The sequence below is a fragment of the Cynocephalus volans genome, chromosome 3 (genome assembly GCF_027409185.1).
Source record: "Cynocephalus volans isolate mCynVol1 chromosome 3, mCynVol1.pri, whole genome shotgun sequence".
Taxonomy (NCBI): domain Eukaryota; kingdom Metazoa; phylum Chordata; class Mammalia; order Dermoptera; family Cynocephalidae; genus Cynocephalus; species Cynocephalus volans.
Window position 1 is genome coordinate 62,605,452 of NC_084462.1, and position 18,615 is coordinate 62,624,066.

The following is an 18,615-nucleotide window of genomic DNA, read 5'->3' on the forward strand; positions in this document are numbered from 1 at the left end:
ATGGGGCGCCAGGTACTTGTCTTGGCCCTGCTGCTGACTTACTCTTTGTCTTGAGCAGGTCATTTCCAGTCCTAAGCCTCAGTCTCCCTGTCTTTGTAATAAGAACAAATGGGGACAGTAATACTACCTCGTGTACCTGCTGTAAAGATGGAAAGGAAATCATATATGTATGTATTTAAGGTGCTTGGCTCATGGTAGGGGCTCAAAAATCATTAGAGATCTATTGTGGGCCTCCCTTTTCCCAACTGTAAAATGAGGGGAGAGGAGATGGGGATAGGACTAAGTGAGGGGCACCCCCAGGGGCCCCAGCTATCCAAGCTGCCAGCTTCACCAGGCCCACCCAGCTGGGCCCCATACCTGGCCTCCAAGAGACTGCAGAACAAGAGTTCTCAAGATACGGTCCTCGGCCTGGGATCTTCCCAGTAAGCCCCAAACTGATCCCCAAATGTCTGTCCCTTCCTCCACTATCATGAGCAAATGGCATGCAATTCTACAGAATTTTATTTTTACATGGGACTCAGAATTATTCACTACTGAGGCTGGATTGTCTATACGGAAATTAATTTGTGTCTTGCTCTTGCTGCTGAAACTTAGAGGTACACCAACAGGAAAAGCCTCTCTAATCTGAGAGGTGGTTTCCCTCTCCTTGGGGCTATCAGGAGTCCACAGGCCTAGAGTATGCCAGATGGGGTGCTTTATGGGACAGGCGGGGCTTGTAGTGTTTTTAAGACCATGGTAAGTCCAAGATACTCTTACCTTTGGAGTTCCCTTCTTAGTATATATCAAAGATATATTTAAAAAAAAAAATGACACAGCTACATCTTACATTTAAAAATATATGTTTTTTTGGGCCGAGCCCGTGGAGCACTCGGGAGAGTGCGGCGCTGGGAGTGCGGCGACGCTCCCGCCGCGGGTTCGGATCCTATATAGGAATGGCCGGTGCACTCACTGGCTGAGTGCCGGTCACGAAAAAAGACAAAAATAAAAAAAATAAAAATATATGTTTTTTGCTTTAAACTTTATTATTATTTTGTGTGTGTGTGGCTGGCCAGTACTGGGATCTGAACCCTTGACCTTGGTATTACAACACCATGCTCTAACCAATTGAGCTAACTAGCCAGCCCTAAACTTTTTTTTAGAGGATTATTTTTATGACTTTGCTTTTGAACTGACTTGGCTTTGAGGAATTCATTTAATTTGCAATTGGTAACGATTTCTTGGCAGTCTTCCTGCAACCTCAGGCATTCTTGTGAGGTAGGATAATCTGACCTCCTAACTATTTTCAGATGTGATGAAACATTTATGAAAACTAAATGAAGCTGATACAATAGTACATTGTATAGACATTTGTTTATATATTTATTAATTGTGATTTTGCAGTTTTCTCCTTTTGGATTTTGGAGCCAGTACTGTTTTATTTTGTTTTCCAGATCTCAGACATTTTTATAGGTCCTTGGAAAGTTCCCAGTACCTGGCCATTGCCCTGTAAATAAAACAGAACAGCGTGTGTTTGGTGAGAGGATGGCTATGGGGTACATCTCTGGCTACTGCCCTCCCCACCCAGCAGTCATTCTTGAAAGATGACAAGACAAAGTCACTCAGTGGCTTCAAGGTACCAAATGACTCACAGCAAAATTGGTGACCTTTCTAGACTAGTGTCAGCCCTCTTCCCTGATTCTTCTTGCATGATAGGGATCCCAAAATGACTGAACTTGAAAATATTATCCATTCATTTATTCATTCATTCAAAATTTACTGAGCATAAGTCAACACAATCCTAAGTAAAGCAATTTGGCAATATCTATCAAAATAACAAATGCAAATACCCTTTTGATTCAGCAGTCCTGCTTCTGGGAATGTGTTTCACAGATGTACTTACTCTTATGCTTAATCAAATCTGTATAAATTTATCCATTGCTGCATTTTTTGGAAATAAAAAGAGATTGGAAACAACCCAGATGATCCTCAACAGGGACTGGTTGCAAAAATTATGATGCTTCCATTCAATGGAATAATATGCAGCTGTAAAAATAAGAACGGCACTCTACTTTAAAAGGTCAACAATTAGAAGCTGAGCTGCACAAAAAGCCTTCCCCAGAGAATCAGCAGCGAAGCAGCAATTTAGCTCATCCACAGGACTCAAGTGCTGGTCCCCACAGGAATGTTCCGCATTTTAGAAGTAAGCAAAGGACAACAAACTAGTTCCAGTGGAGAGTTTAAGTGGTGGGAACAGTGAATAATCCATCACAGAGCTGAAAGAAAAAAACAAAATACCCACAGTTCAGAGACAAAGTTCTGATATTAACCAGTAAAGGTCTACCACCACCAAAGCACACCTATAAAACCTAGAAGACCTGGAAGCCCCCCAGGCTCCCAAGCTGTGGTAGGGGGTGTCAAGGGCCTCAGCCACACACCCCCCCCACACACACAACATCTGCATCCAGCCCAGCAACGACTGAACTGCCACCAGAAGTCCCCTGGGCTCTCCTGCCAGAATAAGGGGGGTGCCACGGGCCTCGACCATGCCCCCCCTCGTCCCACCCTATCTCCTTCCCCATTCCCCTCTCCCCCTCCCCCAAACTGCTCCACACAACATCTTAGAATATAAAAAATAATGGGCCAACCCCGTGGCGCACTCGGGAGAGTGCGGCGCTGGGAGCGCAGCAGTGCTCCCGCCACAGGTTCGGATCCTATATAAGGATGGCCGGTGTGCTCACTGGCTGAGTGCAGTGCGGCCGGTCACAAACACACACACACACACACACACACACACACACACACAAAGAATATTAAAAAAAATAATAAATTTTTTTAAAAAAGAATGGCACCCTACTGTGTGGAAGGAGCTGAAAGATGTATTGTTAAGTTGTTTTACAAGACAAGGTGCAGAATACTGTATAGTACTCTACCTTTCATGTAGGAAAGGGAGGAAAATAAAAATATACATATTTATTTGGATATGCATAAAGAAACCCAGGAAGGACATTCAAGAAAAGAATAATAGTGGGAGTGAGATGGGGTCGGGAACCGGTGGATGGGGTTAATGTTTTGAGGGAAGATGTTTTTACTGATACCTTGTTATACTTTGTATTTTTAAAAACCATCTATTTTAATAATAGCTTAAAGTATAACCACTGAGCAGCTATCTGGACCAAGCACTGTTCTAGGCACAGAATGCAGTGGAGAATGAGGCAGACAATTTGAGAAAAAGGAAAGAGGATTGTTCATTCTCCATTCCCCAGTATTATGGAACAAACCCATGGAATAACGAAGGGCTACGAAAGTGTAGTGTTCATAAACTAAAACGAGCACATGACTAGCATTTACTGAAAAGTCCACTTTGGCATTCTACCCAGGAGGCTGGCTGCCAGTAGCACTTGGCAATGAACATGGTTGCTTCTGCACAGCCTCAAGAAAGGAGAAGTGAGAGAGGTAGTGGTGGGTTTGGCCACACTTAGTGGGCCTCAGTCAAAATGACTGGAGAGACACTGCTTCTGAGCATCTTTCCAAAGAAACCTCAGCCCTGCTTCCTGAGAGAGCAAGCCAGGCTGAACACCTGCAGGAGAGAGGAATTTGTTGGATAAGCCATGATCATCTATTTGTCCTATAGGAAAAGCAGGACCTTAAGAGAGGAAACCCAGGACAGGGAAGTTTTGATAGGAACAGAGACTTTGAGTTCTGGGGACTTCCCATCCCGGGGATGACTTGGAGGTGGGGTGTGAATCATGACAGCTAGCGTTTGTTGTCGGTGCACCCGTGCCTCCCAGCCACTGTATTGCGTAGATTAGCTCACTGAATCACCAAACCCTGCCAGGTAGGTATTTCCCCCACTCCCTGCTCCATTTTTATAGATGAAGAATGTGAGACACAATGAAGTCACAGAGTCAGCAAATGGGAAATCTGGGATTCTAAGCCAATCGGTCTGACTCCAGAGCCTAAAGCCTCTTAATTCCTCTCCCTACACCTCTGGACCCTCAGGGTGGAGAAGTAGGGCAGTGCTACTCCAGTTTCCTCTCTATGCCCAGGGCCCAGCACCCAGCAGGTGACCACAGTAATGAATTGAGCAATGGAAGGTAGCGCTGTCAGAGACAGCCTTTTCCTACCCTCTAATCCTTCACAGAGTTCACCTGATCCTCCCAGACCTGGGCCCTCCAGATCACACCTCCTTAGCCCCACAATTCCTCTAAGTATAAATACAGACTCCCCCTTATTTGCCTGACTTCTGAATCTTCACCCCTGGCCCACAGCCATCCTGGGCTCTGCCCCCTCTTGTACACAAAGTCTTTGTCTTCTTATGAACATGACCAGGTTCTGTCCATCAAAGTATCCAACCTAAAAGGGAGGTGGAGAGAGAGTGCCTCACAGAAAATTATAGAAGTGCATTTCTTTGTATTTGAATACTTCCAAGATGTCACTTTGGCAGCACACTGAGTCTGGGTTAGACCCCAGCATCCTCAGCCTTTCTTGCGTCAGGGACCTGTTTGGTATGTGGTGAAGCCTGTGGACTGCTTCTCAGAATGGAGTTTTTAAATGCACAAAATAAAACACATGGAAGTACAACGGAAATAAATTATATTGAAATTGGATTTATCAAAATATTTGTGAGATAGTAACACGATGTGCTTCTTTATTGGCGTGTTAAATAACACGATTCAGCATTGGGTCCGACTACTATAATTTTGAGGTAATGATGAACAAAGTGATATCTTAAGATGTCTGCAACCGCTGTAATGTAATATGAGAATATCTGTGATTTCTTTTGTTGACAAAGTAACAGGTGCTGCCAACACTGATGGAGTTTCCCTGCATGCACCATGGAAGGAAATGCTGAAATTCAGTTCTAGGTTACGGAAAATAAAGATGTAATCTCCCTCCCCCACCCCCTTTCCATCTTAGAGAATTCCAGTACTTTGCAGCTTGGGCCTAGGGTTTCTGTTCTGATCTCATTATATCCCTGGCTTATGTCTGTGGTGGGGAAGACCAATTAGTAAGGATGTGTATGATGGTTCCCTTCCGATGTCCCTTGGTAGGAGTTGACTCCTCCACCACCAAGGCTGAAATTAATTGTTTATAAAAGTGATGTTCCCAGTAGCTGATCCTCTGAGAACACTTACTATGTGTCTATTTGCTTGTCCCTGTGCGGAGAGTGTCACCTGCAGATTTACTAGATATATCTAGTAAGCCGGAATTTGAACCAAGGAAATATGGCTTGTAGCGCCCTCATTTAAAAAAAAAATAAACTTTTTTTGAATTAGAAGATATACACAGGAAGGTGTGTAAATAAGAAGTGCAAGATTTTGGTGATGGGGAGCAATAATCAGCCACAATGTATATCGACAAAATAAAATTAAAAAAAAAAAAAAAAAAAAAAAAGAAGTGCAGAGCCCAGTGAATTTCCACGACACGAACACACTCATCTAACCCACCACACAGATTAAGAAATAGGACATTATCAGCACCCGGCAGCTCCTCACCCCACTCCCAGTCCTTACCTCTCCAAGGTCACTGCTATCCTAACTTCTATCACCGTTGATTAGTTCTACCTATTTTTGAATTTATATACATGTTCTCTCATTCTTAACCATTATGCTATTTCACTTAATCCTCATAATGACCCTAGTCTAGAAAGTAGCTGCTTCTTATTCCCATTTTACAGATGAAGAAATTGAGGCATTTGCAACAACTTAGTAACTTCCCTGAGCCCCCATGCCAGTGTGTGATGGAAATGAAATTCTAACCCAGATCCTTGGGGCTGATTGTTCGCAACATCTGCTGCCTCACTGTCGACCCAGGCTAGATTTCTGCTCAGAAACACATCAGAGATTCAGGGATGTTTGTGTGAACAAATGGTCCTGTTGCCCTAATGGCTCCAAAGCTTCCTATGAGAGGCCTATCCCAGCCCTGCTTGGGGACCTATCTACTCTAAAGTCCCCTCTCTGTCGCAGTCACATGAGCTGTGTGTTGTTCATAATCTGCAGCAGAGTCCCACCTCATTCCCTTACCATTGGTTTCCCCCCAGGTACCTGCTTGGCTTCCTCATTTACTGCTCTAGTGTCACCTCCTGGGCACAGCTGACTCTGACCCCTTACCCATTATCCTAAATAATACAGCCCATATGCTCTCTATCTCTTCCCTCTCCCTTGTTCTTGGCATGCTTATTACATTTGACAAAATTTTCTCTCTCTCTCTCTCCATATATATATATTTGTTTCCTGTCTGTCTCCCTCCTCTAGGATGTACAGTATGTGCCATGAGGGCAAAGTGCCATTTTATTCATTGCTTTATCCCCAGGGCCCAGATTTATGTGGCCTACAGTAGGCACTCAATAAATCTTGAGTGAAAGCAGGAATTAATCAGCATAGAATTTCCCCACCAAAATACAAATAGCCTCAATGAGGGAAGGATCCACAGAATTTAAATCCACTTCTTTGCTAAAATAGGGGCAGTGCAGTGGACTTTAGCCAAGGTCTGGTCTTTAGCTGTGACGAAGACTGGAGGTTGGGGGGAAAGAGACCAAACCCAGCAAGGCAGCTCACCTGCTGGCCAGGAAGCCAGGGAGCGCCTTCTCTATGCCTCTCAGGCTGCTACGGTGACCCTTCTCCAATTTCTCCAGCCAGCCAAGGTGCCCCACCCCAAAGCATTACAGAGGAGAAGTGACCACCAGCCCAGTGTGCTGCAGGTGGTTGGGGAGGGCATTGGCTCAGGTAAATGAACCAGAGCACACACAGATACAGAGGCATGTGGGCTGGCTGGGCTCTGCTTCTACTTCAGTGCTTGCCAGGATAGAGGGCAGCCTAAAGCAGCTCAGCCTGGGGAGGAGGCCGGAGGGGGCAGGGGACAGCCAAGGCCTGGCTGAGCTCCAGGAGCTGGCCCTGAAGTGGTTCATGGAGACACAGGTCCCCTTCTTTCTACAGATGGGTGCCCTGCTATCCTATTTTCATAGATTTATCACCTGCAAGTAAGGCTGCCCTGTCCACATGCCCAGCATGGCCCCCAGCCCCTCTGGGACAGACTGGTCTTGCCCTCTCCCAGGGCTAGGCAGGGTCCCCGGGAAGTGGTGGGTGCTGGGACAGACTGAGGATGGCACATTCTTTGCCGTTGGCTTCTGTAGGCAGGGAGGCTGCCCATTCTGAGTATAGATCTAGGGTGGCTGGTGCACCAGGCTGTGAGAAGGACAGAAAGAGGGCCAGGAGGGAGCAAGACACACTCATACCAGCTCTGAATAACTTGGTGAATAACTAGGGGACCATATCATTTACCATCCAAACTGGAACACTGTTGGTAACTAAGCCAGGAGAACTGTCATAAATGGGACAGTCCCAGGCAAACCTGGATGCATGCTTACCCCAGGAATAAAGGCCAAGATGTGGAGTTTGGTTTTCTGATTGTGCTGGATCTCCAAGCTGTGAAAGAACTAGATGAAGGTGGGACAAATCCAGCCAGTCGTTAGGTCCTGGCACAGTACCTGGCATTGAGCTAGGGCCAGCTTTATGGGCATCGACCTGTGCAACTGCACAGGGCCTTGTGCTCAGAAGGGCTCTACTGTCACTATCTTGAAATTCGTCATAATTTTTTAACAAAGGGCCCCATGTTTTCATTTAGCATTGAGCCTGGCAAATCCCATAGCTGGTCCTGCATAAAGCAGGCACTCAGTAAGCATTTGGTGAGTAAGTGGGTGGCAGAATATCTGGTCTATGTACTGCCAAACCAGAAAACAGCTGGAATTTTGCACCACGCCTCCAAAATACTTGGCACCATTCAGAAATATCTGTAGCTGCCTGGGGTGGAAGGGGACATTAAGGGGGGTGAGTCCCTGTGAGCTGCTGTGGTGACCAGTCTTCAGACATAGCACCATCTCCTTTCTGCAGAAATTCTTGTATAGTGCGCATCCCACACAATACAGTGACCCTGAAGGAGAGCCCCTTCCCCCAACCTAAAAATTTTCAGCTGTATGGGTTCATTCTTGCTACACATTCATACGGGTAAAGAGTGGGTGGCCAGGGTCAGTGGTGAGTATACCTGCTGGTGAGGCTGCAGTGGGGAGTTGGGTGTGTTTGTGGCCTCAAGACCAAGACTGAGTCTTGAACTTGCTCAGTGGAGCCTGGACAGACCACAGGCTGTCTGAGCCCTGACAGGTCACAGACCCAGCCAAAGTTCTAAGGGTGTCCTCTGTAAAGGGCTGGAGGTCTGTGCTCTGGGTGTGGGACCCAAGGGCATAGCCTGCAGGGATTTTGAGGCAGGTCTAATAAGCTGCTCCTTACTAATGGCATGTCTTCTGCCCAGACAGATGGAACAGCTACTCAGGGACAAAGCTCTTGGTTCCTTTCTCATCCGCCTCAGTGACCGGGCCGCCGGCTACATCTTGTCCTACAGGTAAGAGGGGAAGCCCTCTGTGAGGGGCAGGCAGGCTCAGGCTCCCATAATCCAGCCTTACCGATTAGCAGAGGCCCCACCAGCCCACACTGCCTGACTTTCCCTGGGCCCTGACTCCCCCCTCCCTCATCCATCACATGCTCAACAGACACTTCTGAGCAGCATCGGCTGTATGCTGGGGATGAAGTCGCAGCCTTCCAAGGGGGTGAGTAGGGTCAGGGGAGAACATCCTCCTGATGGGAGCTGGGGAAGGCTTCACGGAGGTGACCTCTGAGCCCAGGATGGAAGGAAGGATAGGAATTTGCTAGGCAGAAAGGAGGGTGTGGTTGGGGGTTAGGAGGGCATTTCTAGTAGATGGAACTGCATGTGCAAAAGTATAGAGGCCTGGAAGGCAAGGGTGTTGGGGGAGCCACAAGTCACTGATGCAGCAGGTTGCATTGTTTCCGTGGAGGAATGCCTGGAGAGGAGGGCAGGGGCAGCTCAGGATGGTCTTGGGTACCTGGCTAAGTCTGTAAACCATGAAGGTGATCTGGGAAGACATATTTTGCAAGGATCCTTCAGGCAGCCTGTGGAGGGAGGTCTGGAAGGCAGAGGCTGGAGGCATGGGGGCGGTGGGGATCCATGCAACTGGCTAGATGTGAGATGGTGAGGTCTGGGCTAGGGTAGGGCAGTGGGGATAGAAAGGAGACAATGTGGCCAGGATAAGGTTGGAGATGGTGAAGTCGGATCCTATCCCAAAAGTAGGTCGTATGGGGGAAGGAAAGTGGGGGAGAAGATTCTCCTAAGCAGAGAGGAAGGCCAGGGCTCCAGGGCAAACTTCGAGGGTTTCAGATTCCAATTTCAAATCATCACGTACTCAGACTGCCCCAGTTCAAATCCTGACCTTGAGCATGTTACTTTGCTTTTCTGTGTCTCCGTTTCCTCATCTGTAAAATGGGAATACTATAGCATCTACTTCATAGAATTGTTGAAAGTGTTCAGTGAGTTGATACATTTAAAAGTGCTTGGACGTGCATGAAACATAGTAAGAAGTAAACAAACGTTAGTCATTGTTAAAATAATTATTTTTATTCTATGTGACAGACACTGTGATAAGCACTTTAAAATATACTAACTTAGCCGTTTTCAAATGTCTTTCCAGCATTAGGAGTTTTTTTGGTTTGTTTATTTTTCCCAAATGAGAACTTAGGCAGAATGCCAACTTATAAAAGAGATCAAAGTGGGGCTGGTCAAAGATATACACATAGGAAAATGGAGCAGAGTCCAGAAACAGTCCCACATGTTTGGTTACTTAATTTACAACAGAGGCACCACTGCAGTTCCATGGGGAAAGGCCCTTCTTTTCAATAATTGGTGTGGGAACAACTGGATATCCAAATGGAAAAAAAGAAAATGACCACTACCTCACACCACACAAAAAAATTAATTAATTCTAGATGGATCATAGATCCAAGAGAGAAAAGCAAAACAACAATGTTTCTAGAAGAAAACATAGGAAAACATTTTTGTAGGTAAAAGGAAAATGACTGTGAAATGGGTGTGTGAGTGGGAGAGACACATGCTGTCTTTGCTCTCACAGCACAGTCAACACAGAAGACAGACGTGTGACCAAATGTGCGGGGATTTCTCCCCACCAGTAAGCAAGCAGTTCTCCAGTGGATACCAGCTGGGTATCCTCTATTCAATTCAATTCTAACACTATCTACCTGCAGATAGTGTCAGATCCCACAGGTGGAGGGCTCAGTCCACAAGACTGCCCCCACTTCAGATGACAGTCACAAGACCAGGATTCTGGATCTTCTGACCGATCAGCTCTAAATCAGGGTTCCCTCAATCCCCTCCTTGGGGTTTACTTGAGCGGCTCACAGAACTCAGGGAAGCACTTACTTACATTTATTGGTTTACTACAAAGGATATTACAAAGGATACAAAGGGGTGCATAGGGTGAGGTGTAGGGGGAGGGGCACAAACCTTCCATGCCGTTCCTGGGCATGCTGCCTTCCAGGAACGTCCACGTATTCAGCTGTCTGGAAGCTCTCCAAACCCAGTTCTTTTGGGTTGTTATGGAAGTTTCAGTATGTAGGCATGATTGATGCATGGACAACCATGTAGAAATGTGACAGGCCAGAAAGGGTATGATCTCACCCTAACAGACTGGGTGGGGAAACCCAGCAAGTCCTGTCTGTTCAGATTCTTCCTGGCCTCTCTGTGCAGCACTCCTTCCTCCTAGGTATGGGGTGGGACCCCTTCTGGAATGGGGGTCTCATGACCTACAAACAGACAAGGTAGGTCAGATAATTTCTTTATGACCAGCTCCAAGACAGAAAGGTGGGGAGGAATAGAACAAGCCATGAACCGTGGATGCAAACCAAAATATACATATCGTAATATCACAATGGGACAGTTAAAGATTTCTTAAACAGGACACAAAAAGCACTAACCATAAAAGAAAAGATTGATAAATTTCATTTCCTTAAAATTAGGAATTTTTGTTAATCAAAAGATACCATTAAGAGACTGAAAAGTGAAGGCACAGTCTTGGAGAAGTTAAATATTGGAATATATATATCTAACAAATAACTCATATCCAGAATATATGAAGAACTCCTACAAATAAATAAGACAAAGACAGAAAATTCAATAAATAAATGCAAAAGATTTGAACAGGTACTTTACCAAGAAGAAATACCCAGAAGGCCCATCAGCATATGAAAAAGTGTTCAGCATCATCAGTTATCAGAGAAACAGAAATTAAAATCACAATGAATGGCTAACATGGAAAGACAGATGATAACAAGTCATTGGTGTGGATGTGGAGCGACTGGAGCTTTCATACATTGCAACCATTTTATTTATTTGTTTGTTTGTTTATTTTGGTGGCTAGCCAATACAAAGATTGAACCCTGGACCTTGGTTTTGTCGGCACCATGCTCTGATCAAATTGCAGCAATTCTAGAAAACTATCTGTCATCATCTACTAAAGCTAAACACAGGTGAACCCTTGACCCGTCAATTCTACTCTTTGGTATATTCTCAACAGAAATAAGTACCTATATTCATCAAAAGACATATACAAGAACATTCACAGCAGCTTTATTTATAATAGCCCAAATCTGGAAATAACCTAAATATCCATCAACAGAATGGGTAAATTGTGGATTCATTAAATGGAATACTACACATAAATGAGAGAAAAAAAGAAACTGATTCTACATGGACATGAATCAACCTCAAAGATATGATGGTGAGTGAAAAAGCTAGACACAGAAAAGAAATCTGTATTGTGTAATTTAATTTATATGAAGTTCCGTAGTGAGCAAAACTAATCTATGATGAAAGGGATTAGAATAATGGCTACCTTTGCAGGGTACTGACTGGAAGGGGGTACAAGGCAGTCTTCCGGGAGGCAGGAAAGGTTTTACATCCTGACTGAGTGGTGGTTACATGGGAGGGTGCATAGGTGGAAATTCATCGAGTTGCACATTTATGATGCATGCACTTCACTGTGTATAAGTTATTCTCCCATAAAAAGAAAAATGAAGGAAGACGGTGGAACTTGACAGGCTGAAGTGGGGGTGGAAACTGGAACTCCATCATTTCAGCAGCATGGGGATTAGGATACGGCTGAGATGCAGAGGTTCAAAGTCAGATCCTGTCTTTATTTAAAACTTTGATATTTGTTCATCATGGATTGTTTTTGTATTCATTTGATTTCCTAAAATATTGCATTATTATTTATCTTGATGACTGAGTATTTTTGGTGCCCTTTAACTTTTGCGCCTAAGATGAGCATCTCGCTTGTCTCCCCTAGTCCTGGTCCTGACCTCCCTGACACCACCAGAGCAGGCTTAGGTACCCAGGGCCCCAGGGTCTGAAACCACTCCCTAGCTCCCTGAGGAGGACATCATGGCCCCAAGCGGGGCAGGGCTGCTCCAGGTCAGGCAGGTCTGTAGAGCACTGAGAGCTGGAGCCTCTCTCCTGCATCCAGGCACAGAGCTCAGACCCCAGGCCAAGGCTGGGCTGCCTGTGGCTAGCAGCCCCAGACCACGTGCTTGTGTTGCAGGGGCAGTGACTACTGCAGGCATTGTGTCATCAATCAGCTCCAAAACTGGTACTACCTCATCTCAGGGGACACCCACAGCCACGGCCCTCTGGCCGACCTCGTGCGCCATTACCAGGGGGTGCCACTTGAGCCCTTTGGGGAGACCCTGGCTGCCGCCTGGCCCCATTTAGGCACCCCTCTTCCCCAGGGTCAAGGTGGTGGGGCAGGGTGTCCAGGCCTGGGGTGTCCATCACTTAGGCACATGCCTTTTCTTGCTTCCCCTATTTTCTGCCATCCAGGGGCAGTCGGTGTGGGATCATGGTCCCTATTTGAAAAGGGAAGACTGTGGCAGTGTCTTGCTTGAGATTAGGGACCTCGAGGGAATGTTTCAGTCCCTGGCCAGCAGTCTCTGGCAGGCAGCTAGAAGCCAGCCAGGGGGTATGACTACATTCCTGCTGTATTCCCACTGCCCCCAGCCAGAGGACAATGACTTGTATGATGCCATCACCCTGGGCCTCCAAGCAGACCAACCTGGTCCTGGAAAGTCCACCTGCCACAGTGCCCCCCACAATTGTCCCAGACAGGGCCAACAGCCCGCACCCCTCTCGAAAGCCCCAGGTCTCCTTCCTCCACACAAAAAAGAGCCTGGATATGAGTCTCTGGAATCTTTCTGAGGAGGAAAGCATGGAGGTAAGGAGGATTCTGGGCTGCCCAGCGTGAGGACTGCTAGACCAGGAGGTGGGTGCCACACTCACAGCTGGGCCCCGAGAGGCCATGCTGGCCAGTGCCTTTGGGTTGTGGAGGGTGAGTGCCAGGTCCAGAGAGGCAGGCCCAGCCTGGAACCATCCAGCAGTTTACCCATGCCATGGCCTGCCTCTGGCTAGCTGGATTTGCTTCAAGCCTTGACTTGGCCATTTTCTAGCTGTGTGACTTTGGGCAAGTCATGTAATCTCCCTGAGCCTCAGTTTACCATTCCTGAGGTTCTTGTGAGGCTTCAATGCGAGAATGGATATGAAATGCCTAAAAATCGCTTAGTAGACTATAGATTGGGGTACCTGTGAGTCAATACTTTATTCTTCTCCACAGAACACCATGGGAGGCACTTTTAAAAAATAATTTATTTATGTATTATTATTATTATTTCTTTTTTACATTCTAAGATGTTGTTACAGAGCAGTTGGGGGGAGGGGGAGAAGGAAAGGGGACGGGAAAAGAGTAGAAGAAAGAGGAAAGGAGAGCATGTTCGAGGCCCATGGCTGTGGCATATTTTTCTTAATGTATGTCAGATCACAGCATGCCAATGGCTTCTCCTCATGTTTAGAATAAAAGGTAAATAATCTTCACCAGGGTCCACAAGACCTTCACCGGGTGCCCTTCTGCTTCTCCCCTTTCCTCACTGTTCTTTGGCCTCACTGGCCTTCTAGATCTCCCTTGAACACACTAAGCTCATTCCCACCTCAGGGCCTTTGCACTTGCTGTACCCTCCGCCTGGAATGCTCTTCCTACCAGATATCTACACGGCTCACACTCTCACTGCACTCCATTCTCTTCGTAAACGTCACTTCAGAAAAACCCACCTGAACTACAGAAAATATCCTCTTTCCCACCTGTCCTTCTCACTATCCCATTATCCTGCTTTGTTCTTCATATCACTGACCATAATCTGACAGTACACTATCTCCTGACGTATTAGTATATCATATAGTACGTCAAACCATATTACACTCCATGACAGAGCAATGTGTTGCCCATCTCCCAGACTAGAAAGTAAATTCCCAAGAATTGGTCTTGCCAAGTTCTTGGCTCCTAGGACTGTCTGGCACACAGTTTGGTGCTCACTAAGTATTTGTTGAATGAATACATGAGTGATGGACTTGGGGATGGGTGAGTCCATCATTCATGTATTTTGAAGAGGGATGGAACAGTGAGTGGGTGGGTTCAGGAGGCTCTGTGGAACCAGTGGACCACACCAGAAGCAGATGAGCTTGGGTGGGAGGCAGAGCTGGTGGTCCAAAGCCTTGAACATCAAGATAAAGACTGTACTCAGAGTCCTAGAGCATGAGCTGGTGGGAACTCCTAGAGCATGAACTGGTGAATGTCATGCATGCAGCCCTTGCATGTAACAGTCAGGTAAACTGAGGCCAAAACAGGGGGCCTCAGCTTATCTGAGAAAGTTCAGTTTACCTGAGGGCATCTTAGTGATTGGGTCCCCTTTAAGAGGTTCTCTGTCCCTCTTTCCGCAGGTCCACATCAGGGTGCCCACTCCCACCCCCCGAGAGGTGTACCTCCCTCCTGCATGAGTCTCTTGGAGGCCCCAGTGACATCGTCTATGCAGACCTGAGGGAAATGAACCAGGCACAGTTAGGTCTGGGCACAGAGGTGGCCGACATGCATGGGCCAGTTCCAGCTGGCAGCCAGGCATGCTCCCCAGGCAGGGAGGCCCCAAAGAGACTCTGAGATGAACACCAGAACAGGCCTGATGGCCCAGGGTCTGCTCTCTCTGGAGGGAGCCCAGACCAGGGCCCTACAATGTCTCTCACTTCCCGAGGGCTCCTCCTGCCCCCCAGTTCTGAAGCCTTGGGATCTTTGACTGCTACTTAGAGGCAGGGGTTTGTGAAGCTGAGCCATGGGGCTCAGCCCTGCTCCCAGGGAGGCTCTGCAGATACCTACAAGCTCATTGGACCAGCAGGCCTACTGCAGGAAACCAGGGATGCACCAGACCAAGGAGGAGGCGGTACCTACAAGCATATCCCAGCCTGCCAGGACCACACATCCTGGGACCAGTCCCACTTATAGCAAACTGTCAGGGCCCCTGGACTATGGCTATGAGAGGATCTTGGGGACCTTGGGGCTCCCAGAGCCGGGGAACATCTTTGAGCAAATCTCGGAAGCCAAGAGCAAGGATTCTGGACAGACACACAAGGTGAGCTCCATGGGTCGGGTGGGGCAGCTGCTAGTTCTCAGGGAGCACTTGGTAGTGAGAGGGGGCCTGTGGCCCACAGGCATGGGCAGGGCAGGTCACCACCATTGCCCAGAAGAGTCCAGCCCTACCATTTGCCTGGTGGTGGTGGTGGTGGGAGCGGCAGCTGCTAGATATGGGTGTAAGGTGGGGGCTTCCAGGCCCTTCTAAGGGCTTTCTCTGCAGCACACCAGGGCTCCCTACCCCTCCCTCTCAAGCCACTGCAGGGGTCTCAGAGTCTCTGAGAGGTGGAGAAGGGATATTTAACCCTAGTCATGGCTTAGCTACTACCTAGCCCAACTGGCTTTGGGCAAGACAGTTTCCCCCATTTCCCTGGCAACTAAGATTGCCAGATTTAGCAAGATAAAATGCAAGATGTCCAGTTAAACTTGAATTTCAGATAAACAATGAATGCTTTTTTTAGTATGTCTCAAAAACTGCAATTATTCTTTGTTTATCTGAAATTCAAATTTAACTGGGCACCCTATATTCTTATCTGGCAACCCTGCCCAGTACCTTCATTTTCTCATCTGTAAAATGGGCTGATCCTCCAGCAGTGTCCAGACGTAGCTGCACAGAGAACAATGCTAGACACCCTCTTATGCTCAGGACAGAGCCCAGACAAGGCTCTTGGTGAACAGAACTGTTATTTCTGAGGCCTTATGATAAGGAAGGAGAAGAGGGAGAAGCAGGGATCAGGAGGGCGGAGGGAGGCGGTAAGGGATGGGGCTGGCCCAGGGTTCCAGGAAGGCAGAGGAGCCTTCCGGAGCCCTCAGCCCAGCTGCATTCTGTGTAGGCAGACACCTACACCTGGAGACAATGAGACTGGAGTCCCCTCCCCATGGACACAGCCCCAGACCTCAGGCACATGCATACCTCCTCTCCCAGCCTGGACAGTGACACCCAAGCTCCCACCTGAAAGGCCTTCACGGGAAGCACTGCCAGCGCCTCCCCCAGGGCAGGGCTGTGCCTGCCCACCACGTGCACAGCCACCTCCGAGGTCCTGACTCTCCTGGGACTGCAGCCCCAGGCACTGGACAGTCCTTCTGAGAACCTCAGAGCCACTTGCCACGTGTGCTCTTCCTGTCCTGCATCCTTTCCTGTCCCTGGTGGCCCCGAGTACTGGCCCACCTCCCTTCTCAGAAGCTAGGATGCCAGTGCATCCTGAGGCCCTCGGAGGAGAGAACTCTGTGGTTGGGGAGGCCGGGGCACTCAGGGAGGTAAGGTGAGCTCAGTCTTTATTTTCCACCCCCTTCTACACCTCCTTCCCCTTGCCCTCTTTCGCCAGAAGAAGGTAAATCCTTCATCCCACACTGGAGGGCTGAAGGTGGAATTTCAGGCACTAGGAGGAGCTTTGGGAGCAACCGTCAATATTCCAACCTGGTCTCACTCCCTGGCCTTGGACCCCCAGCCCTAGATCAGTGATGACCAGGCCTCTGAGCCTGGGTTTTTCCTCCCCTGTCCAGGGACCCCATGCCCCAGCATCTCCTCCCTCCTTGCAGCCTGACAAGCTCCAGAGGCTCTTCTTTGTGGACAAGAGGCACAAATTCTGAGGAGGACCTGGCATCCAGCAGCCCACACCAGTGAGCTTCCTGATACCTGGGCTATGCCAGGGGTTATTGCAAAGCTCTCAGCTCACCTGAAGATGCCCATCGGACCCCCAGACCAAACCAGCCTGCTATGGAATGGGGCTCAGACACAGCCTAGGTGCCTGCCTGCAGAGGGGGTGGGAGGGGACCTTCCAGCTGTCTACAGCTCCTGGCTGTGTCCTGCTTCCCCAGTGCCTCCCATCCATGCAGAGGAGGAAATCAAGGCTGGAGAGGAGTGGGTACTGGCCAAAGGCAGGGGTCAGCACCCTCATTTCCCAGATGAGCACGCTGAGGCCAGGTTGATTGACTGAGCCTGCCTCCCACCACTGAACACTTACTGAGAATGTGGTAGGTCCTGAGCTAGGACAGACATTTTCCTAACTGGCTGCAATTGCTTTTGAGAATAAAACCAGTTCCCCTCCTTGTGGTCCTGTCAGCGGAAAGGAGGGGAGGCCAGGAGCCACATCCTCCGCTCCTGCCCATGGGAATCAGAGCAAGAAACCAGGGAAGTTGCAGCAGAGGTCCAGTCTCAGAGGTGATGGCTCTGACCCTAGAGCAGGCTGGCCTCTCAGGGACTGGCCCGCACTCTTCTCTGCCCCCTGCCTTCATCCCAGCCTCACTGTGCAAGCTGGGAAGATCCCAAAGGACATCTAGTCCAACCCATTAGAGTTGCATATGTAGAAACTGAGTCCTAGAGAAGAGTTGCAACCTGTTTGGGGCCACATAGCTGGTCAGGGCCTGAGCAGACACCCCTCAGTAAGGCTGGGGTCAGCCTGGGATGCATTGCTGCGCAGTATCTGAGCCAGCCAGTGGGCACTGGGTAGACATGCCCATATGACCAGATCACCCTTACCTGCCCTCTGCCTCCAGCCAGCCCTGCCCTTTAGTAAAAGGCGAAAGATTTATGCGATCTGAAGAGAAACCAGAGTATGAGCCCTGCCCTTTAGGGTAGGTCTCCCATGAGATCCAGCCCCAACCCAGTGGCCTTGCCCTCCAAGGAGCCCTCAGGGCCTTGCCCAGGCACCAGCTCTGGACACAAGGCACTCAGGTCTCTTGCTCCAGCCATTCCCTCAGGTCAGGCTAGCTCTTCCTGGATCCTCTTCCCTTGGGATCCATCCTGTTTTTTGTTTTGTTCCACTTCTCCGCTTATCCACGTGTCCCCACCTCCATAACGGTGAGTAATTGGCCTGCTGCCACTCCCCCCCACCCCGCTGCCCCCTGGTATAGGAGGCAGAAAACAGAACTGGCCACCTCTAGATAACACCATAGGTGCCTCCCTCCTCCTGCCCTGGATCCTGGGCAGAGTTGGCTCAGCTTACATTTGTGGGGAAAATCTACCCTTATTGGCCACTCGGCTATGTAGCTTCTCCCTCCTGACCTCCCTGGGGGGTTGTAAGGATTGAGAGTAAAGCAACTAGCCCTGTGCCTGATGCATGGTTAACATGCCATAAATGTTAACTGGAATCATTACTGTTATGAGGGAAATGGAAATAATTCTCACCCAGCATCCTTCGTGGGGCTCACTGGAAGATTTGGGACACAGATGTGTTTTTCTTCCGAGGGCACAAGCACTGAAATCAAAGTTAGTGCCTAGAGCAGGAGGGCAATGCTTGAGCCCCGAGATGAAGCACTAATGGGCAGATTTCAAGGAC

At 48.4% G+C, this 18,615-nt stretch overlaps 1 protein-coding gene across 1 annotated transcript; it reads left to right on the plus strand.

The window, feature by feature from the left end:
- On the plus strand, positions 1–16,927 carry SH2D7 (SH2 domain containing 7). Its single transcript, XM_063090015.1, is given in 11 exon segments — positions 1–12; positions 6,614–6,704; positions 6,772–6,958; positions 8,284–8,373; positions 12,437–12,606; positions 12,896–12,936; positions 12,938–13,105; positions 14,659–14,676; positions 14,678–15,174; positions 15,176–15,338; positions 16,877–16,927. Coding segments are annotated over 11 exon segments (1,488 nt in total).
- Positions 16,928–18,615: the final 1,688 nt, after the last annotated feature.